Source organism: Mauremys mutica, chromosome 8 (genome assembly GCF_020497125.1).
Source record: "Mauremys mutica isolate MM-2020 ecotype Southern chromosome 8, ASM2049712v1, whole genome shotgun sequence".
Lineage (NCBI taxonomy): Eukaryota > Metazoa > Chordata > Testudines > Geoemydidae > Mauremys > Mauremys mutica.
The window spans coordinates 90848698-90872153 of NC_059079.1; the positions used below are offsets into that span (position 1 = coordinate 90848698).

At 45.4% G+C, this 23456-nt stretch overlaps 1 protein-coding gene across 1 annotated transcript in view; it reads right to left on the bottom strand.

Moving 5' to 3' along the window:
• The window catches only part of NEURL1B (neuralized E3 ubiquitin protein ligase 1B), a 220972-nt gene extending 209441 nt beyond the window's left edge, over positions 1-11531 (bottom strand). The window contains exon 1 of the mRNA XM_045027664.1: positions 11339-11531. Coding sequence (XP_044883599.1) covers positions 11339-11414 — 76 coding nt within the window. The 5' untranslated portion in view covers positions 11415-11531. The remainder of the gene's footprint in view (positions 1-11338) is intronic.
• Between the last annotated feature and the right edge of the window lie 11925 nt (positions 11532-23456).

The window sequence follows — 23456 nt, forward strand, 5'->3', positions numbered from 1 at the left end:
ACAGTCCCCAGTGTTTTTGCCAGCCAGCATTTTCAGCAGCCTAGTAAGTAGGGTAACTTGATTTAAGTGACCCAACAGCCAGCATTACATTCCAGCTCAAGCTGAGCCCTTGCAGAGCAGTAATAGTGAGTGAATGAAAGGTTAACAAATAAGAATCTTACAGATATATATTTTGTCCCACTCCTTTGCTACCCAGAATAAACGGGGCTGGGCCAAGAAATAGCTCCCACTGTGTCTACATGCTCTGGGGGCAAAGCACACCACACCTTCTACAAAGGATAGAAGGAAGAGGCTGCTGTTATGATACTTCGTGCTTTTCCAAGCTAGGCTGCAGAAAAGTCATGGAGTGTCCCAAACTGTCCAGAAAAGCAAACACCCAGTGGAATTCAGTTTGAGACGATTCAAAGTTACCCAGCTTTCAGTGCCAGACCTGAGATCTAACAGACATGCACTTGCCAGTCTGCTCATGTCCCAATCCAGAGGCTTGAGATGGAACTGCAGGAAGCAGGCCAGTCAGTGTCAGAGCAGAGTCAGCATGAAGGTCGCTTTCTGCAGTACCTTTGGTGCCCCATAGCTCAGCCCAGTGTCTTTGGAGTTGGTATTCTTGGGGCTGTAAGATCACTTCAGCCCCATTTAGCACACACTGTGGAGTGCCTTTTAAATCATTTTACACCTACTGAGAGGCAGCCTGGTCTAGTGGAACGTGCATGGGACTGAGAGCCAGGAACACCCCCAGAGCTAGCCCTGGCTCTGCCCCTGACTTGCTGTGTGACTAAGTTACTTGCGTCTGAATTTTCAGAAGCTTGGACATTCACAAATAGTCTCTGGGTCCAAGCGAGAGCTGGGCACAAAGCTGGGTGCTCGGCTGATCCAAAGTTGCTCAAGCACCCAATGACAGGGTAGAGGACTGGCTCCCAAGCAGTGTTCACACACGCAAACACGGGCTGCTCTGGGTGCTCAGAAACCAGTCACATTAGAGGCAGGACAAGCCAGCAGATGCCATTTAAGAAGGTGCTCACTCTGCAGTGCTTCACTGGCAGCATGTGCACCTCAATGACAGACACACACAACGTAAGGACCCCACACACACTGGGGAAAGAGGATTTATTAGGGGTCTGTAGGGTTAGTAAAGGGAAGGGGGAAAAGAGACAAAATTGGAATAGGGGACTGAGGAAAGATTGGGTGGACACATACCAGGGTTTGCGGAGTCAGAGAGGATCACCCAGGGGTTGAAGGACAGCATCAGAAAGAGGCTGCACAGTTCAGTCAAAATGCAACAGTGAGCTGGACAAAGATGGCTACAGGAGCCATAGGTTCTCGGAAAGGTCAAATTGATTTAAAGGACATGTGTGAAACAGAAGCAGCCTCGCTCCTCCTGTCTAGAGCTCATATGGGGTTCAATGCAGGAACATCCAGCCCCTCTTACTCACGCAAAACTTCCACTGCATAAGACGAACAGAATTTGACTCAGAATATGAAGTAATTCAGAAATGTCCTGACACAAAAGCATCCTTGACATTCAGCAGGATTTTTGTCCACAGCTCCTCTCAAAGCAGGTGAGACGCTGGGTTAGTTCAGTTGCTCTGAAGGAAAGATTTGGAATGAAAAGTGGAAATTAACCCTTCAAGACTTGGAGGCCTCCTGCAAGTTCCGCTCAGGAAGTTAAAGCAGACACTGGGACTCCCATCAGAGTCAGATGGCACCACAGATAACAGACGAGCACCCAACTCTCACTCTGAACTTCTTTGTCCTGTCAGTCAGCATCCGGCACCAGAACTTCACTCCTACTCCGCCCAATGGCACAAGTCAAACAACAGCCTGTCTGCTGCTGAGGTGCCAAGAAGGAGCAATTAAATATTAGTCTCAGCTGTCCAGGAACAGGTAACCAAATGGTGTGTTTGTATTAGTTGCATAGCTAAACAGTCTCAGGCCATCAACTTCCCTCACTAGCCTTCACTATATCCAGCCCGCCCACACACAGAGCGAATGGACAAGGGATGAGAATTCAGCTTTACTGCTAGACCATGACCTGACCTTAGTGGCTGCTTTTTACTATATCCCACTCAGATACAAGGCACAATTTGATATTAGAGGATTTTCTGCTGGGTAGTTATTTGCCTTAGGTTTGATTATGCTCATTTCCTTAAGCACTGGGTTTACAGCATCTTTCTCCTGGCCTTCACTGTTCTCTGTATCTTTACAGTTAGGCCTGAGCAGAATTGAATTTCTAACTACAGGCTGCTCTCTAGTGGTGAATGTTCACTCCTGCAGGCTAGGGGGGAAAAGTGTCTACACTGTAAATCAGGCCTCCCCATTCACTCCAATAAAAAGCTCTGGAAGGTAGAAGTGTGGTGATTGCCCCAAAGTTACAGTTATGGGAATGAAGCTGAAGGATGTAGGCAGCGCACGAGAGAGAGAGAGGAATTCTGTAGAATGGTTAAGGAGGAATAGGTTAGAATCAGAGAAATGTAGGGCCACGAGGGACCTTGAGGCATGATAAAGTCCAGCCTTCTGCATTGAGGTAGGACCAAGTAATCATCCTTGACAAGTGTTTGTCCAACCTAGTCTTAAAAACCTCCAATCATGGAGATTCCACAACCTCCTTGAGAAGCCTATTCCAGAGTTTAACTACTCTTATCGTTAAAAAGATTCTCCTAACATTTAACCCAAATCTCCCTTGCTGAAAAATAAGCCTATTACTTCTTGTCCTGCCTTCAGTGGCTATGGAGATCAATTGATCACCGTCCTCTTCACAACAGCCCTTAACATATTTGAAGACTGTTATTGGGTCCCTTCTCAGTCTTCTTTTCTCAAGACTAATATGCCCAGTTTTGTTTTGTTTCTTAACTTTTCCTTATAAATCGGGTTTTCTAAACCTTTTATCAATTTTATTGCTCTCCTCTGGACTCTCTCCAATTTGTCCACATCTTTCCAAAAGCGTGATGCCCAGAATTGAACACAGTACTCCAGCTGAGGCATTAATTAATCCATTATAACACCCAGATCCTTTTCTGCAGTATTACCAGTTATTCCCCATTTTGTAGTTGTGCATTTGACTTTTCTTTCCTAAGCATAGTACTTTGCACTTGCCTTTATTGAATTTCATCTTGTTGATTTCATACCAATGCTGCAATTTGTCAAGGTTTTTAATTCCAATCCTGCCCTCTAAAGTGCTTGCAACCCTCCCAGCTTGGTGTCATCCTCACATTTTATAACCATACTCTCCACTCCATTATCCAAGTCAATATTTTCATTAAATAACTAGTACCAGACCTAAGACTGATCCCCGCTGGACCCGACTAAATACACCATTTCAGTCTGCCAGCAAACCATTGATAATTACTCTCTGACTACAGTCTTTCAACCAGATGTGCACACATCTTATAGTAATTTCATCTAGACTGCATTTCTCTAGTTTGCTTATAAGAATGTCATATGGGACTGTGTCAAAAGCTGTTATTAAAACCAAGATACATCATGTCTACCGCTTCCCCTATCAACTAGGCCAGTAACCCTGTCAAAGAAGAAAATTAAGATTGCTTTGGCATGATTTGTTCTTGACAAATCCATGCTGGCTATTCCTTATAATCGTATTATCTTCTGGGTGCTTACAAATTGATTGTTTAATAATTTGATACAGTATCTTTTCAGGTATTGACGTTAGGCTGACTGGTCCATAATTCCCCAGGTGCTCTTAGTAACTACCTTTAAAAAGGAGAACAATGTTTGTCCTTCTCCAGTCCTCTGGGACCTCAAGATAATTGCTAATGGTTCTGAGATTGCTTCAGCTAATCCCTTAAGTACCCCCCAGGGTTTCTCATACGTCCACCAGGGCCTTTCCTTGTGGCCACGGGTGTGTGTGTGTCTGTCTGTCTGTCTGTCAATGGCAACCAGCGGCGGTTGGACCCTGCCCGCCTCCAGAGAGAAAAACTCTGGAGGTGCAGGCAGCTGGTGAATCCCCCACTTTCCCAGGGGTAGGGGAGGCAGGCTTCGGCAACGGGCCTTTGGGCTCCGTCCATGCGGTGGCAGGCTCAGGTTCCAGGCTCCGGCCCCAGGCTCACCATCCCCGCCATCATCCCTGGGCCCCGCTCCCCGCCCACCTCCCCATTCAGGACTTACATTTGTCCCAGGGCTTGCCCGGGCTGAATAAGTCTGCTGTGAAAAGTGATATGAACAAACATACAAATATCACTTTTCACAGCAGAAAACTTACCAGCTAGCAAGTCTTAGAAGAAGAAAAAAAAGCGCAACCAAAAAAGCAAAAGAAACAACAAAAAGACAAGAACATGCAAAGCACCTTATTTGTGTTTCTATTCTGTTTAGGTCCAGTAAAGAACAGAGACAACTGTAAATTATTTTTATTACTGAGTCTGAAAAAAGAAAAAAAAACAACCCTACATAAATAATTTACAATGATTGGACATGTATATGTGCATATTTATTTGTTTTTCCTAAAGGTAATTGAGTATTTTAGGAAAAATTGTCAGCGCAGCCACCAGCAAGAGTTTGGTGGTTGCACTGAGGCCACCAAAAAACTTCTTGTGAGAACCCCTGCCCTAGGGTGAATTTCAGGAGGCCTTGCAGACTTGAACACATTTGAATATTCTTCAGATTGATTCTTTCTATGTTGAGTATCCGGTCACCATTAACCTTTTTAATAAAGACTGGAGAAAAATAGGCATTTGATACCTCAGACTTCTTGATGTCATCAGTTATAAGCTCTCCTTGCCCACTAAGTAGAAGGCCTACACGTTCCTTCATCTTTCTCTTGCTTCTCATATATTTATAGAACCTCTTCTTCTTGCCTTTTATGTCCCTTGCTAGCTGTAACTCATTGTGTATCTTAGCCTCTCTGATTTTGTCTCTATTCTTTTGCACATCTCCTTGGCAATTCATCGACATTTCCACTTTTTGTAGGATTCTTTTTTGATTTTCATGTCATTAAAGAGCTTCTGATGGAGCCGAATTGTCCTGTCACTATTCTTTCTATCTTTCCTTCACATCCAGATAGTTTTCTGTTGTGCCTTTGATGCTGAATAATGGGAGAAGATGAAGGCTAGAGAAATTAGGCTGAACAACAGGAAAGTTTCCTACCATGCAACCGTATAAGACTGTGGAAGAGTCACTCATGGGAAGCGTTGGGAGCCTCAGCTCCTGAAGCCATTTGGAAGTGACTGGAGCTGCTGGCTAATCCTCTCTTAGCCAGGACTTGGAGAAAAGCTCAGCTAAGGCCTTTCTGCAAATTCTACCTGGTAAGATTCTGTGACTGGGAGGAAATGGGCCAGCTCTTCAGCGCTAGCTTTACCCCCTTCCGTGACGTGGGGCTTTAAGGCGGTGGTAAAGGAGAGATAGAGGGAGGTGGGGCACCAAAAGAGCTGTCTCTGTGGGTGGGGAGTGGAGATGGGGACAAGCCACAGGAAAGCATCCCCCAGGCTGCCTCTACCACACATCCAGGCACTTTCATTGCTGAAGAACATTATGGAAAGAATGCTGCACTGCTAACAGTCTCCTAACAATAGACCAGGCACTGGGGGGAACAGTCCTGCCCCGACATAGGGGCCTGTGAATAAACACAAGACTAGAGAGCAGACCAAGCTGCACAGACTGGATCCAGATCTAACTTCACTAGACTTTGAGAATTTTTGGTCCTGTGGGTTGAATCTGGGACCATCCCCATTTTACACAAATAGCCCCCTGGAGTTCTTCTGAACATAGCCTACTGTAATATACCAGCTGGGTGCAGTGCATAACAATGAGTGTGCTGTGTCCCACCAGTGGCCAGGCCCAAGGGGAGTGTAAGGGTTCCACTTGTATCACCCTATCAAGAAGGAAGTGGCAGAAGCTTGTGTTGTTGGAGGGAAGAACTAGGGTTCCAATCCCAGCTCCTGGGTGTGTTTACATTATGTCCAGTTCCGTCTGAAACCAGAAAATTCAGAGGAGCAAAAGAAAATTAAATAAATAGCCCAGCAAACGCTACCCAAACTTGTTTCATAAGTGGCTTGGGATCAGTTTGAGCTTTGGCCACAAGTTCCCATCAGTTCTCATTTTACCCAAACCATTTTACTTAAGCTTACAGCTCAGAGTGATTGGCAGCTGTAACAACACTACATTTGCTATTATAAAAGAAATTATATATTTTCTCTCATATCCTGGAAGGAGATTAGCCCTTACAGTGAGGATTACCATACATAGAAGAGCTGAGAAAGTCAAAACCATAAGCCTTCAAAACATTGACATTTTTCATTTCAAAACAAAGAAAAACTCAGCAGGCAATTTCACCAGGTAAGGCTTTCTAAATGGAAAGAGATAAACACAACAGCTAATATTATCCCCCTGACAACTGGCTGGACAGGCTGATGCCATGGGCTGCCAGGCCAGGCCAGGCCAATAAAAAGAAACCATATGACAAAAACCACCTGTAACTTCACTTTGAAATAAAAGGCAAAGTTGTCATAAATCAAAAAGTATAAAAGTCTTCAAAGCCAGCCAAGTGTCAGGGGACAATAAATGGATTTGTTTAGTATATCTGTGTTTAGCATTAAAAAAAAAAAGCAGGCAAAAAATCTTATTTCCAACTACAGTAAAGTTCAGCCAAAAATATATAGTGCTTAACAAAAGAGAGAGATCATAACACTCACAGAAGCATGTCTGAGAAAACACAGAGGCTGGTTTAGAACCCAAACCTGCAAACACTAACTAGTCTCACTGAAGTCAATGGAACTGTAGCGAGCACTGTGGCCCCCTGTGAGTGTTTATAAGATCTGGTTCTGAGTGTGGACAATCCACAAACTCTCTTCTTCAGTCTTAGAATTTACACACACTGACTATAAAGAGGAACTAAAGCGGAGACTGGCATGATCTATTGGCCAGAGCACAGGACTGGAAGCCAGGAACTCCTGGGAGCATGCACCCACACAGTAGCAAAGCACATGCCCCAAACTGTGCACACTCAAAACGAGAACCCAGGATCATCCCAAAGGTGTGTGCAGCAAACACGCCAAGCACAGAAAGAAAGATGTGGGGCTAGTCACGTGTGACAAGGCTAAAATAGAACCTACTACAAAAAATACAGTACAGCAACCTCTCCTAGCATGAGGATGCTAAACAGCTACCCAGGCATGAATGCTTTGATAAACAAGACCCCATGTCCTATACAGCACATTAGACCTATGTTATGCAGCAGCATCTCAGGAATTACATGGCAGGGATCCTGCAAATCATCACTGCCACTCAAGTCCAGCCCGAGCCATACAATGCTCCTTATTTCCTAGTTAAAGCCATTTATTTCACGCTGTCCTGATTTGAAATTTTCAGCAGGTTGCAGATTATTGTGCTGACAAGGCATAACTGCCCCAAAGAAGTTGTCAAAAGGAAAAGTGGTGGTTTGAGCACTGGAGTAGGGGACAAATGAAATTTTTGGCACTCAGAAAGGTGTGGTGGCTTGCTTGGGTTAGTGAAACTCAGGCTGAGGCTTTTTGGGGAAAGGATTAATTTCTTCTTTCCGCTCCCCTTACTGGGTAAAGCAGAGGAGATTTTACATTTGAGGGGAGAAGGGAATTTGAATTCCTTGTTCCCCAACTTTTTACAACTCTCTGCATCCTATCTCAATACCTGCTACCACATCCAACAAGGACAAATGTGTACATTAACCTATTTAAGAACATAAGAACATAAGAAAGGCCGTACCGGGTCAGACCAGAGGTCCATCTAGCCCAGTATCTGTCTACCGACAGTGGCCAATGCCAGGTGCCCCTGAGGGAGTGAACCTAACAGGCAATGATCAAGTGATCTCTCTCCTGCCATCCATCTCCATCCTCTGACGAACAGAGGCTAGGGACACCATTCTTACCCATCCTGGCTAATAGCCATTTATGGACTTAGCCACCATGAATTTATCCAGTCCCCTTTTAAACATTGTTATAGTCCTAGCCTTCACAACCTCCTCAGGTAAGGAGTTCCACAAGTTGACTGTGCGCTGCGTGAAGAAGAACTTCCTTTTATTTGTTTTAAACCTGCTGCCTATTAATTTCATTTGGTGACCCCTAGTTCTTGTATTATGGGAATAAGTAAATAACTTTTCCTTATCCACTTTCTCAACATCACTCATGATTTTATATACCTCTATCATGTCCCCCCTTAGTCTTCTCTTTTCCAAACTGAAGAGTCCTAGCCTCTTTAATCTTTCCTCATATGGGACCCTCTCTAAACCCCTAATCATTTTAGTTGCTCTTTTCTGAACCTTTTCTAGTGCTAGAATATCTTTTTTGAGGTGAGGAGACCACATCTGTACACAGTATTCGAGATGTGGGCGTACCATGGATTTATATAAGGGCAATAATATACTCTCAGTCTTATTCTCTATCCCCTTTTTAATTATTCCTAACATCCTGTTTGCTTTTTTGACCGCCTCTGCACACTGCGTGTACATCTTCAGAGAACTATCCACGATAACTCCAAGATCTTTCTCCTGACTCGTTGTAGCTAAATTAGCCCCCATCATGTTGTATGTATAGTTGGGGTTATTTTTTCCAATGTGCATTACTTTACATTTATCCACATTAAATTTCATTTGCCATTTTGTTGCCCAATCACTTAGTTTTGTGAGATCTTTTTGAAGTTCTTCACAATCTGCTTTTGTCTTAACTATCTTGAGCAGTTTAGTATCATCTGCAAACTTTGCCACCTCACTGTTTACCCCTTTCTCCAGATCATTTATGAATAAATTGAATAGGATTGGTCCTAGGACTGACCCTTGGCATTCTGCCAAAATGACCAGGAATGAAGTAGTTAACATTGACATCTAAATTATCAGAGTTTGGCATCAGCGTTAATACTCCATAAAGATGAATAGGGCAGGTCACACCTCTCTGAGCTTTTCTTTTAGGCTGTCTAAAGACGTGACAGCATCAGTTAATGTTTTGAACAATATTTTCACAACCAGAAGGGCTAGACACTTGGATTTTTAACTGAAAACTGAGATTATGAAGCACAGTTATGCATTAATTGTAAAATAGCCTTCAATTACACATATGCTCCTAACAGTAACTAATCAGCCCAAAGCAGGTACGCTGCTAGCAGCAGCCCATGGGAGAAAAAACACATGAGCCCACTGAAAATAACAAAAACAAAGCCAGCATTTGTCCAGACAGTTAGCTGGTTAGCAACTTGATTAGCATTTAATCCTCAAACTGCTACCAACACCCTGTGTGGGTCCCCTTCTTTTTATATATATATATAAACAAACATACACCCATATGCTCAACCTTGCTCAACACAGTTTGGGATAGCAATAACCAGTCAGAAAAAGGGATCCACGCCACATGCTCTTTGTACCTTCCCTCCCCCTTTTTTGGGGGCAGCCAGGGGGGGGGTTACATTTACAGCCTCCAAACTACTTCTCTCATGGAGTGAGTACAATTTACTGCAGCTTCAGGCTGAACAGACAGACAATCTCCTGCTATACTGCACACTTCTTGAGGCAGGGGGCAGAGATGACCAGGCTGCCTCTTTTCCTGCGATCAAGCCCCTTTTTCTGTTACAGTAGCTGGCACTCAGCACTAGCAGTGTGCTGCCTAACGTGGGGAGGGAGAGCAGACCAGCCCACTATTTCTGCCTTTTATCTGGGAAGTGAACAATACAGCTTCTCTCTTGAGTGGTTTACACCACATTCCTCATTACAAGATCCAAATGCCCTTTTCTCCCCCTCATGCACAATCCTGCATGGAAGGTCAGATCATGGAGTCTTACAGTTCAGGATCAGAAACTGCCATTACACATGTTGCCCATTCATAGGAGAATCTCATGCATTTTATTTACATCACATTGTTGTCATATTTCTGATAGAAAAAGAACAGTTATAATTTTTTCTGAGAAAGAGAGGGGGAAGATATCAGGAGAGGGGAGTTGGTAACTGGGCATTATTTAAAAATTCACCTAAATTAGATGTCATACATGTGTCTCAGTCTAGCATTGGGCACAAGGTGGGTGAGGTAATATCTTTTATTGGACCAACTTTTGTTGGCAAGAAGTTGGTCAATACAAGATATTATCTCACCCACCCTGTGTCTCTAATATCCTGGGACCAACATGGCTACAGCAACACTGCATATAACTCTGTTATTCTAAATGCACTAGGAGCATACACAAGGCCTGAGGCCCAGGATGGGTTAATAAAAGACAAGTACTGCCTTGTTGAAACTTAACACTCATTATTATGTGTGTTAATTTGCATCACCTAAAACTGGGCTGTATTACCACACAGGATTTTTCATGTTATGATGCACTAGTATTTTATAGTGGTTGGCTGAGCTCAGTTACCAGCATCCTTTAAAACCAGCCAATCAGATTTCTCTCTATTGGACTTATCAGAACCATGGAAACAAGGGGGATGCAAAAAGGAAGCAGGCAGGATAATAAAAGCACCAAGAGATCGCCTGGCATCCAGTGACAAGGACACTGTTGACTGATTTGTCTTCTTAGATTATACTTTACCATTCTGAGTGAGCTTGGATTGGCAGAGAGCTTTTGAATTTCAGAGGGTGGAACTGGCAAAACTCTGCAGTTATTGCCCAGGAAACTAGAGCACAATGCACACAACTCCATGAAGATAGATCAGGAACTCAAGCCACGTGACCCCTCACTGCCTGCCCAAATAAAGTTTGACAGGTGCATGACACCTGAGAGTCTAGCTACTTTAGGACACCAGACTTTTAAAATGTGTTTTGAGCTCCCTATATAGCTTATTTAATTTTTAAAATAAAACATTAATCCAAATACAATCAGAAGCATTCCTACCCATTCCATATTTACTACTATACCTTGAAAACCTCCCCTTAAACCTGACAGGAAAGTCTGGAATTTTGTAATTAATGAGGCGGGTATCAGATCTCATAACTGGCCTTTCAGTGGTGGATTGCTGAGTGTCAATCAACAAACATCCTTTGGAAAACACTGCAACATTTTTTTAAAATCTAAGAAACATACATGGGAAGAGCGATCTGAATTTGTTGTTCTTTCCTTTCCCTCTGCCTGAGGGTAGGCCAACTATATTTCTGTGTCCCAGATTTCCACGTTCAAATGCAACAGGTATTTGTTCAATTTCACTAATAAAAGAGGCTGGACAAAAGCAGGGACACCCTGACACCGAGGGTGGGATCCACGCGTTCTCCAAACACACACACCGCATTGCAAAGCCCACGGCCCCCACTCACTAGCCAGGGCACGAACCCCACGGTCACCTGGGACCCAGCACCGACACGGCTCGCCCTGGGGCTGCCAGCAGAGCCAGCGCGGGGCACTCGGGAGGAGACCCGCGCTCCCCGCGGCCGTTTGCACTCACGGAAGCTGATGCCCGGGCTCCGGCTGACGCTGAGGCGGCTTGCGGCCCCTGCAGGGACAGACTCGGCGTTCCCCATGGCTCCGGCTCCGCTCCTCTCGGTCAGGCTCCTCCGTGGGGCGCGGCGCTCGGGGTCGCAGGGGCTGCAGGCGCTGGACGAAGCAGGGCGCGGAGCTCCGGGGACTCTGGCACTTGGCAGCCTGGGGCTCTCCCGCCAGATCGCGCGTTCAAACCCCGCAGCCAGCCCCACACGTGGGATCGGCCTCCCACCTGGCTCCGGGACAAACCAATCGGCGAGGCCGGGCTGGGCAGTGCACCTGCCAAGCGGGCGGGCTGCAGGGAGAGCCCCGTTGGCGCGCAGCCCGCCCACGCGTGACGCCCGGCCGCCGAGGCTGCGCGGGCGCGGGTAGGGGTGGGCGCAGCGCGGCTGGCTCGGGAGCCTGGGGGGCAGGAGCATTCCTCGTTCCTCCGCCCCCAATCCGGGGGCTCTGCGTGCTGGTCGCGCGTGGGACCCCGGGAGGAGGCCGGGCTGTAGCTCCTGCAGATTTCGAAATGCCCCAGGGCACCGAGGAGGAGGAGCGCAGCGTGTCCTAGGATCCAGCTGTCCCTGCGAGAGCCTCCGGCTTCACACGCCGGGAGGCAGTAGTGCTACCCGCCGCCAGGCTGCTGGAGCTTCATTACCCTGGGCAGAAAGGGCGCTCGCGGATTTCCAGCCATGTGTCTACTCCCCCACCTTCACCCCTCCTCCCTGCACTCTGTCCTCCTCAAAAAGTCCATCTGCTTCTATGCATCTCCGTGGGGACCCACCCTGCTCTCCCAGGGCCCTTGGCTGAAGGTGACCTGCAAAGAGGGGCAATATCCGCCTCCTGCCCTTCCTGTTTGCTTCCTTCTTTCTGATGGACAAAGAGGCCTGGAAGGTTTAAAAGAAGCAGGAGGGTGAAGGTCTGCTTTTTGTTTGCCCTGTATGAACTATAAATTTAGGTCCTGCTGGCCCTGACAGATGCCACAGTGCCTGGAGATCTAGAGAAATTATGGGAGCACATAAACCAAGAGAGTGAAAGCAGAGCAATTGAAAGGAGGCTGGATTTGCAGTCAGATTCTCAAGGAGAATGGCTAGGGAAGCACAGTCTGGGATTGGGGGCAAGTACCTGGATCTAGAAACTCCCTAGAAGTCTAGACTAGGGCACCCAATCCTGGGCTCCCCCAGTACAGCCCTAGAGAGGAGTGGTATAGGGCTGTTCTGCCACAGGGGGAAGCTTCCTAAACCCAGGATATTCCCCAAGGCCAGCTTTAGCCCTTCTATAGCTGCTGAGATGCCATAGGGAGCCAGGGCTGGCCCAGAACCAGGGCTTTTGTTTTTTATTAATACCTATTTAATATCAATGACCAATAAACATTTTAAAGAAAAAAGTATTTGTTAAAGATTTAACACCTCCTCCTGCCTCTTCAATTAAAATGCGAGTGTTTACAATACACATGCTTTGAGACCTCCAGAAAGTCACCAGGTGAGGCTAGCATGGACATTAGTGATATCTCTATGTACAGGGCCGGCTCTAGACCCCAGCGCGGCAAGCACGCGCGTGGGGCGGCCCTTTCCCGGGGGGGCGGCAGGCATGACTGCGGAGGGGGCGCTCGTCCCGCGGCTCCAGTGGACCTCCCGCAGGCATGACTGCGGACAGTTCGCTGGTCCCGCGGCTCGGCTGGACCTCCCGCCGGACCTGCGAACCGTCCACGGCTGCGGGAGGTCCAGCCGAGCCGCGTGACCAGCGGACCCTCCGCAGTCATGCCCGCGGGAGGTCCGCGGCTCCGGGGCGCCTCCCGGGCATGACTGCTTGGGGCGGCCAAAAACGTAGAGCCGTCCCTGACTATGTAAACATCAAGTAAAAAAATATTTTAAATAGCCTTCAGACCTTCAGACCATCTCTATCATAAAGCTTTAAAAAGGCATAGTCCCATTAAAAAAACACATTCTTTTGCCTCGTTAATATTCTTCCAATTATTAGCATCTATGCTTAGTCTCAGGGCAGTGCCACCGTTTGTGGCCTACAGAATCTATTAACAAACTTCTGCACAGAGGACAACAGGGAGAACCTCTCAGAGGTCTGTTGGCTTTAAAAACCCTCTAGTAAAATCATTCATTCCTGTATGTAATTCCATTGACTTCAACATAAGAACAGCCATACTAGTCCAGACCAGTAGTCCATATAGGGGATATCCTGTCTCCAACTATGGCCAGAACTAGCTGCTTAGAAGAAGGTGCAAGAAACTTGCAACAGGAAATTATTGAACAACTTGGGGGGAATTTCTCCCAAATCCCACAATTTATTGTTGCCTTGTGCTGTGAAGCATGGAGGTGCATAAGCTCTAAAAGCTGCTGTGAGCCCTTGTGAACTCATCTGAGCTCCTTGAATAAGGTTTGCACAGAATCTATGTGAATTCTGCTCTGTGGAAGTCAATTATGCCAAAGATCTGGTCTGGCTATTTAGTATTAAGAATCTAGAGATGCCTCCCCCTCTTTCCCCCATCTGAAGAAGTGGGTTTTTTACCCACAAAAGCTTATGCCCAAATAAATCTGTTAGTCTTTAAGGTGCCAGCAGACTCCTCATTGTTTTTGCCCCATGGAGTGTACAACAACAACAAAAGTTACACGATGTGCAGATCTAGGGTGTTGCTGTTCAGAACTAGGGAAATCAATAAGTACCCAGGGACAGTAACAGAAGTTCCACTGCAGAGATACTCACACATCCCCATAATCACGTAGAGAGCCCGACTGAGGAAGGATGATGTCCAGCTATAGGGTGAGTGTGAGCGGAGGAGTGACTGTGACAGCTGGGTACTCTTTATCTATCTGCTAATGCACATTTTATCTCCTCCTTTAGGTCAGTTCAATACTATAAGCCTCATTTCTCCAGTGGCCTTGTAAAGCATCCTGAATTATTTGATTGTACTGGTCCCAGACACTGCAGTTTATAATAATTTTAGCACAGGATTTAGGGGCCATTATTGTAGCAGGGTTTTTTAAATATTTTTTTTATACTTTTTTAACCAATACTACATATTTCCAAAGCAATATACAAATGTTAACTGATTAATCCTCACAACCCTTGTGAGGTAGGTAAATAGCATTTGTCCTATTTTACAGCTAGGGAAATTGAGTGACTCACAAAAGTCCCTGCAGCAAGTTAGTATTAGAGCCAGGATTTGAACTGAGTGTTCAGTGCCCGCCTAGACCAGGCTGTCACTGTCCTCTGAAAGGGCACCCTCTTCACAGGCTTTCTTAAAGGGAGTGAGCTTGCATGCTCTATTGGTTCTCAGCAGATATTTGGAGTATGTTAGTGCCAGTCTTGAGGCAAGAGAGTAATAGATACAGAAGTTTTCTCTTCCCTTTAACAACAGGCAAGTTAGATCCACCTAAGCAGGTGGAATAACTGCATGTATTTAGTGGTAGCAAGTTAGAACCTGATTGCTATAAAAAATCAACTCAAAAGCCAAGGAAATAGCCCTAGAGCCACATGGTTGGCATACACAGTATTTGTGATGACTCAAACCTCTCATTGTGTGAGACTCAGCCAGGAATAAGACCTCTGGAGCACAACCAAGGAACTCTAATCAGATAAGAGCAGCATCCCTCTGTCTAAATCGTCTCTTGTTTTTGCATGAGTAGCTGCCATCCTGTCCCCAGGAGGACGAAGAACAAGAGCCAGGCCAAGCAGTGTCACTCTGTGTATTCAGCAGGCGATTCGCTGACACTAGGAGCAGTCTTGGCTGTGCTTTAGTGAAAGGAGCCTGACATCATGTCTGCTCAGAGGGGCAGGTGATAGAAATGAAGACAATGTGACACAGAAAGGGTGATTCTATCATCTGTTCAGAAGCACCAGCTTCTCAGGAGGCAACACATTCCACTCACTCTGATCTCTGTCAGTATGTTTGCTGAACATCAGCTGGTTTCTCTGGGGACAGCATTATTTGAGTGCAGTGTGGTCAGTGATTAGAGCAGAGGCCAGGGCTCAGGAGACCTGAGTTCTAGTTACAGTTTTGACAGTGATTCATTGTGTGACCTTAGTCAAGTCACTTTGGCCCAGGTCCTCAAAGGTATTGAGGCTCTTCACTTTCACTGAAATCAATGGAAGTTTGGAGCCTCAATACCTTTGAGGATCTGGTCCTTTGGCCCCTTTGTGCCTCAGTTTCTCCATCTGTAATATGCAGAAAATGCTGACCTACTGCACACAGGTGCTGTGAGGATGCATTAGCTAATATTTTGAACATGCAAAGTGCTGTTTATTAGTGTCACCCCAAATAGCTGTTAAACAATAATAACTTCAGTACATATTTATTAAGGCTGGACTGGAACCAGCAGCCTCAGATAACAAGCTTCTAGATCCCCATACCAAATACACCCCAGCTCAAGGGGCACCACATCTGCTGACTCAGGCAGCCAGCTATGAGGGCTGTACTGTGCAGCCCACTACTTTCCCAGCTGAGCCCGCTAAAAGGTGGGCACAGCACAGCTTTGGAGTCAGACCCTGCTTAATTATTATTAATCGTTGTTTCTATTGCAGCAGTGCTAGTCAGGATTGGGACCCTGTTGTCCTAGCTGTTGCACAAACACACATAGGAAGAAGATATAGGCTCTGTCTCAAAGAGTGAGCAGCGGTCTGGGAACAGGCAATCTTTATCATGAAGCAAAAAGGGGTGCAGGTCAGGGGAAAACCAGGTGGATGACTCAGTACCCATAGTGCTCACATAGTGCTCACATAGTGATCCTTCAGCCTTCAATGAGAGATGGAACATGCCTGCTGCACACCTCTATACTTGCCCTAAGCCAACAGAGTAATGTCCTCCATCTCCATGCCAGCAGGAATCATGTCCTCAATAGCATCTTACACTAGCAGGTGAGTGGGGCCGGGCCTGCATCTGGGGGTATTGTCGTATGATCTGCTCAGCTCCTGCCCTTGCATAAGCATTTCCAGCCCCTTAGTAGCTATGCACACACACAAGCAAAAGAACATTGCAAAAGCTCCACATTTTCTGATCCCATTGCCTTGTTACATACCTACCTCACAAGTGTGTTGTGAGGATTAATTAATCATTTAATGTTCAGAAAAATATATTTTAAAATGAAAAGTGCTGTGGAAGTGCTAATGATTGTTGTACTTGGATAGCCTGGTATTATTATGGATTGTCTGTGTTACAGTAGTGTACCTAAAGACCCTAATCAGATATTGAACTCATTGTGAGTGGTGCTGTACAAATCCATATGAAAAGATGACCCTTGCCTTGAATCCCTTACAGTCTGGCTAAGAAACCAATATTTTCTAATTACTATTCAGTGGTTCCATTTGGCAAATATGGTAACAAAATATTATTCATGCAGCCACTAGAGGGGAAGCTTTACCTCACAAATCATTTAGCTTGAGCACATTAGGCATTGTCCACACAGGAAAGCTTTTTTCATTATAAACTAAGTGAATTTAAATTGATACAGATATAAAGGTTCAACCCCCTGTGTGTACATTCTTATTCTAGGATAAGACGGCCTTTTTTGGTGTAGTTTATGTTTCTTAGGAAAGGGTTTAAGGTGTATTCGTACACACACACACACTTTCAAGATCCATGGGTCTTACACATGCCCATCACAACATGTGGTGTACCTCATCCAGAGCAACAAATGCCTCAGTGAAACTAGACCATCATTAAGCTCTCGAATGAACTCATGCAGGAAAATGATAAAAGACAAAAAACAGGGGAAAATACTTTTCACAACGTGATCATGCCATATCTGACCTCTCACAGACTTTAAGGTCAGAAGGGACCATCATGATCATCTAGCAAGCCACAGGACCTCACCCCCGCTCTTATAATAGAATCCAACCTCTGGCTGAATTACTGAAGTCCTCAATTCATAAAGACTTCAAGTTACAGAGAATCCACCATTCCCATTAGTTTAAACCTGCAAGTGACCTGTGCCTCATGCTGCAGAGGAAAGGGTCTCTCTGCCAATCTGACGCCAGGAAAATTCCAACCCCAAATATGGTGATAAATTAGACCCTTAGCAAGTGTGCAAGACCCACCAGCTAGACACCTGAGAAAGAATTCTCTGTAGTAACTCAACTCTCCCCACCCCCATCTAGTGTCCCATCACCAGCCATTGGAGATATTTGCTGCTAGCAGGCACAGATCAGCTACATACTATTGTGTAAGCAGTCTTATCATACCATCCCCTCCATAAACTTACAAGATCAGTCTTGAAGCCAGTTAGGTTTTTTTTGCCTCCACTGCTCCCCTGCAAGGCTGTTCCAGAACATCACTCATCTCAATCCTTGTCTTCAAAGGAAACTTCCACACTTTTAAAAGATGAACCTGGGTCTAGCTTAAATTCATAACTTTGCATGACACTAAAATTCCTGGACTGAAAAGAGACACACTGGATTTATGATTTATTATAACAATCTGTAACCCCCAGAATAACCCTAAATAATAAGATAGGTGAATTTTGAGTGCCTTGTATTAAATGAGGATATTGATATAATAGGCATCACAGAAACTTGGTGGAATGAGGATAATCAATGGGACACAGTAATACCAGGGTACAAAATATATCGAAAGGACAGAACAGATTGTGCTGGTGGGGGAGTGGCACTATATGTGAAAGAAAGTGTAGAATCAAATGAAGTAAAAATCTTAAATGAACCAAACTGTACCACAGAATTTCTATGGATATTAATTCCATGCTTGAATAATAAGACTATAGCAATAGGGATATATTACAGACCACCCGACCAGAATGGTGATAGTGACTGTGAAATGTTCAGGAAGATTAGAGAGGCTATTAAAATAAAAAACTCAATTATAATGGGGGATTTCAACTATCCGCATATTGATTGGGTACATATCACCTCAGGAAGGGATGCAGAGATAAAGGGTATGCCTACATACCCACCGGATCGGCGGGTAGTGATCTATCTATCGAGGATCGATGTATCGTGTCTCATCTAGACATGATATATCGATCCCCAAATGCGCCCCCCCCCTCGACTCTGGAACTCCACCAGGGCAAGAGGCGGAAGCGGAGTCAAAGGGGGAGCGGCGGTCGTCGATCCCACGCTGCGAGGACGCGAAGTAAGTCAATCTAAGATACATCGACTTCAGCTATTCTCATAGATGAAGTAGCGTATCTTAGATTGACTTCCTCCTCCCTCCCGCCCCAGTGTAGACCAGGCCAAAGTTTCTTGACACCTTAAATGATTGCTTCTTGGAGTAGCTATTCCTGGAACCCACAAAAGGAGAGGCAATTCTTCATTTAGTCCTAAGTGAGCACAGGATCAGGTCTAAGAGGTGAATATAGCTGGAGCGCTTGGTAATAGTGCCCATAATATAATTAAATTTAACACTGTAGCACTTAATTTCAGAAAGGGGAACTTACACAAAAATGAGGAGGTTGGTTAAACAGAAATTAAACAGTACAGCGCCAAAAGTAAAATCTCTGCAGGCTGCATGGAAACTTTTTAAAGACACCATAATAGAGGCTCAACTTAAAAGTATACCCCAAATTAAAAGACATAGTAAGAGAACCAAAAAAGAGCCACCATGGCTAAACAACAAAGTAAAAGAAGCAGTGAGAGGCAAAAAGGCATCCTTTAAAAATTGGAAGTTAAATCCTAATGAGGAAATTAGAAAGGAGCATAAACTCTGGCAAATGAAGTATAAAAATATAATCAGAAAGGCAAAAAAAGAATTTGAAGAACAGCTAACCAAAGACTCAAAAAGTAATAGCAACAAATTTTTTAAGTACATGAGAAGCAGGAAGCCTGCTAAACAACCAGTGGGGCCACTGGAGGACTGAGATAATAAAGGAGCACTCAAGGATGATAAGGCCATTGCGGAGAAACTAAATGAATTCTTTGCATCTGTCTTCATAGTTGAGGATGTGAGGGAGATTCCCAAACCTGAGCCATTCTTTTTAGATGACAAATCTGAGGAACTGTCCCAGACTGAGGTGTCATTAGAGGAGGATTGGAACAAATTGATAAAATAAACAGCAATAAGTCACCAGCACCAGATGGTATTCACCCAAGAGTTCTGAAGGAACTCAAATGTGAAATTGCAGGACTACTAACTGTCGTCTGTAACTTATCATTTGAATCAGCTTCTGTACCAAATGACTGGAGGATAGCTAATGTGATACCAATTTTTAAAAAGTACTCCAGAGGAGACCCCGGCAATTACAGGCAGGTAAGCCTGACTTCTAATAAAAAACAAAATTGTCAGACACGTATACGAACATAATTTGTTGGGGAAGAGTCAACATGGTTTTTGTAAAGGGAAATCATGCCTCACCAATCTACTAGAATTTTCTGAGGGGATCAACAAGCATGTGGACAGGAGGATCCAGTGGGCATAATATATTTAGATTTTCAGAAAGCCTTTGACAAGGTCCCTCACCAAAGGCTCTTATGCAAAATAAGTAGTCATAGGATAAGAGAGAAGGTTCTCTCATGGATTGGTAACTGGTTAAAAGATAGGAAACAAAGAGTAGGAATAAATGGTCAATTTTCAGAATGGAGAGAGGTAAATAGTGGTCTCCCCCAGGGTCTATACTGGGTCCAGTCCTATTTAACATATTCATAAATCATCTGGAAAAAGGGGTAAACAGTGAGGTGGCAAAATTTGCACATGATACAAAACTACTCATGATAGTTAAATCCCAGGCAGACTGCGAAGAGCTACAAAAGGATCTCTCAAAACTGCGTGACCAGGCAAAAAATGGCAGATGAAATCATAGGCGCCAACTCCGTGGGTGCTCTGGGGCTGGAGCACCCACAGGGAAAAATTAGTGGGTGCTCTGCACCCACCAGCAGCCAAGCTCCCCTCCTTCCCCCCTGAGTATGCCGCATCCCTGCTACTCTGCCTACCTCCCAGCGCTTCCTGCCCAGCCGCCACCAAACAGCTCTTTGGCAGCGTTAGAACGCTCCAGGAGGGGGTGGGAGGAGTGGGAATGTGGTGCGCTCAGGGGAGGAGATAGGGAAGAGGTGGGGCTGGGACAGGGATTTGGGGAAGGAGTTGGAATATTGGCAGGGAGGGGGCGGAGTTGGGGCAGGGACTTTGGGGAAGGGGTTGGAATGGGGCCAGGGAAGGGGCGGGACCTCATGGAAGGGGTGGAGTGGGGGTGGGGACAGAGGGGGGATCGAGCTCCCACGGGAAAGAGGGGAAGTCGCCACCTGTGGATGAAATTCAGTGTTGATAAATGCAAAGTAATGCACACTGGGAAACATAATCCCAACTAGACATATAAAATTATGGGGTCTAAATTAGCTGTTACCATTCAAAAAAGAGAACTTGGAGTCATTGTGGATAGTTCTCTGAAAACATCCACTCACTGTGCAGCAGCAGTCAAAAAAGCTAACAGAATGTTGGGAATCATTAAGAAAGGGATAGATAATAAGACAGAAAATATCATATTGCCTCTATATAAATCCATGGTACACCCACATCTGGAATACTGTGTGCAGATGTAGTCGCCTCATCTCAAAAAAGATATATTGGACTTGGAAAAGGTTCAGAAAAGGGCAACAAAAATATTAGGGATATGGAACAGCTGCCGTATGAGGAGAGATTAATAAGACTGGGACTTCTCAGCTTGGAACTAAGGGGGGATATGATAGAGGTCTATAAAATCATGACTGGCGTGGAGAAAGTAAATAAGGAAGTGTTATTTACTCCTTCTCATAACATAAGAACTAGGGGCCACCAAATGTAATTAATAAGTGGCAGGTTTAAAACAAAGAAAAGGAAATATCAGAGGGGTAGCCGTGTTAATCTGGAACTGTAAAAGCAGCAAAGAGTCCTGTGGCACCTTATAGACTAACAGACGTCTGTTAGTCTATAAGGTGCCACAACACAAAAGGAAGTATTTTTTCACACAGTGCACAGTCAACCTGTGGAACTCATTGCCAGAGGATATTGTGAAGGCCAAGACTATAACAGAGTTCAAAAAAGAACTAGATAAATTCATGGAGGATAGGTCCATCAATGGCTATTAGCCAGGATCGGCAGGAATGGTGTCCCTAGCCTCTGTTTTCCAGAAGCTGGGAATGGGCAACAGGGGATCGGTCACTTGATGATGACCTGTTCTGTTCATTCCCTCTGCGGGCACCTGCATTGGCCACTGTTGGAAGACAGGATACTGGGCTAGATGGACCTTTGGTCTGACCCAGTATGGCCGTTCTTATGTTCTAACCCACTTCCCCTCCCACCCGTCGCCGCTTTCTTTTCTCCTTTCCGCCCTATGACTGGAGAGATGTATTTAGCCACTTCACCTGGAATGGTCCCTTGAAATATGTGTTAACTACTTACCCTAAAAAGAACAGGAGTACTTGTGGCACCTTAAAGACTAACACATTTATTTTAGCATGAGCTTTCGTGAGCTACAGCTCACTTCTTCGGATGCATAGAATGGAACATACAGACAGGAGATATTTATACATACATATATCTCCTGTCTGTATGTTCCATTCTGTGCATCCGAAGAAGTGAGCTGTAGCTCACGAAAGCTCATGCTAAAATAAATTTGTTAGTCTTTAAGGTGCCACAAGTACTCCTGTTCTTTTTGCGGATACAGACTAACACGGCTGCTACTCTGAAACCTTACTTACCCTAAACAATCTGTTCCACCTTGTATTTAGCTGTGACACATTTCAAAGACCTGAAGAAGAGCTCTATGTAGGGTGATCATATTTCCCAAAGGGAAAACGTGACACTACATGGGGTTTGTCTGGCACAGGGGCCAGGCAGGGCTCGGGTGAGCAGCAAGGCACATACTAGATAGGGTGACCATATTTCCCAAAGGCTGGGGCTGGTGTCGCTGCTCACATGAACCCTGCCTATTCCCTGTCATCGTCCTCCCCCCGGCACACACAGGGCTGGCATCACACACATGTTCCTGATCAAGTTGGCAACAGCAAAGAGGACAAATGCCACTTATGTCAAAAAAGTCAGGACAGCCAGCAGAGGGCTTAAAAAAGGGACTGTCCCAGCCAAAATGGGATGTATGGTCACCCTACCTCTATGTAAGCTTCAAAATTTGTCTCTCATCAGCAGAAGTTAGTCCTCACCCACCTTGTTTCTACACACACACACATACACACACACACACACACACACACACATTCTTATTTCAGTGGTCACCGTTGTTGAGTGAAGAACAGCAAACTGGAAGTGCAAAGATACTAACAAGCCAGCCAGCAGCTGCAGCACAAAGGGCATGTCCTACAATGAGCTACTCCAGACCAGGCATCCTAGGGCCCTTGCTCCCTCTCATACTGTTGCAATGCCAGAAATGCTTATAGGGACCAGAAACGCACTGAAGGATTTCAGTATGGGCCAGGTAGGATGCAGCCACAGATACTGAGATTTCCTCCGCCACCAGCTGGGATGAGACCTGGGTACAACAGAGACAGTGATCCCTTTACCTACAAGGAGAGTCTCTTTGCAATTAATTATCACTAGAGCCTTTTTCAACACAGTGATGGTCATTGAACCTCAAACAATAGGAAAACTTCCAGCCTCCAGCAAAAATAGATCTTTGTTAGTCATAAATGACATGGATAAAATTATGTCACAACAGTCATGGAACTCAGATTCCATGACTTTCAGAGACCTCCGTGATATTTTCTGCTTCAGCCCTGGGCCAATGGGGCCCGAGCTGCCAGCCAATGGGAGGCCCTGGAGCTCTGAGGTGCCACAGGAGGCAGGGGAGCCCTGAGCGCTCAGCCACCACAGATGGCAGGGAGGCCTGGAGCCCTCAGCCACCACGGGTGGGAGAAGAGCCGGGGCTTTCAGCCACCACGGGCAGTGGGGAGTCCCAAAGCCCAGGGGTGGTGAGTGCTGGACTCCCACAGCGAGGCTTGGGCTCTCTTCCCCCCCCTCCCTTGGGCCTCAGTTATCCTCTCATCAGCAGCCCACCCTCATTATTTTTACTAAAAGTCATTGACAGGTCTTAGGATTCCGTGAATTTTTGTTTATTGCCTGCAACCTTTCACGTTCCTTATACTAAAAATAACCATGACAAAATCTTAACCTTACTCATAAAGTGAGCTGTTTTCTAGGAGATGTCTACAGGGGG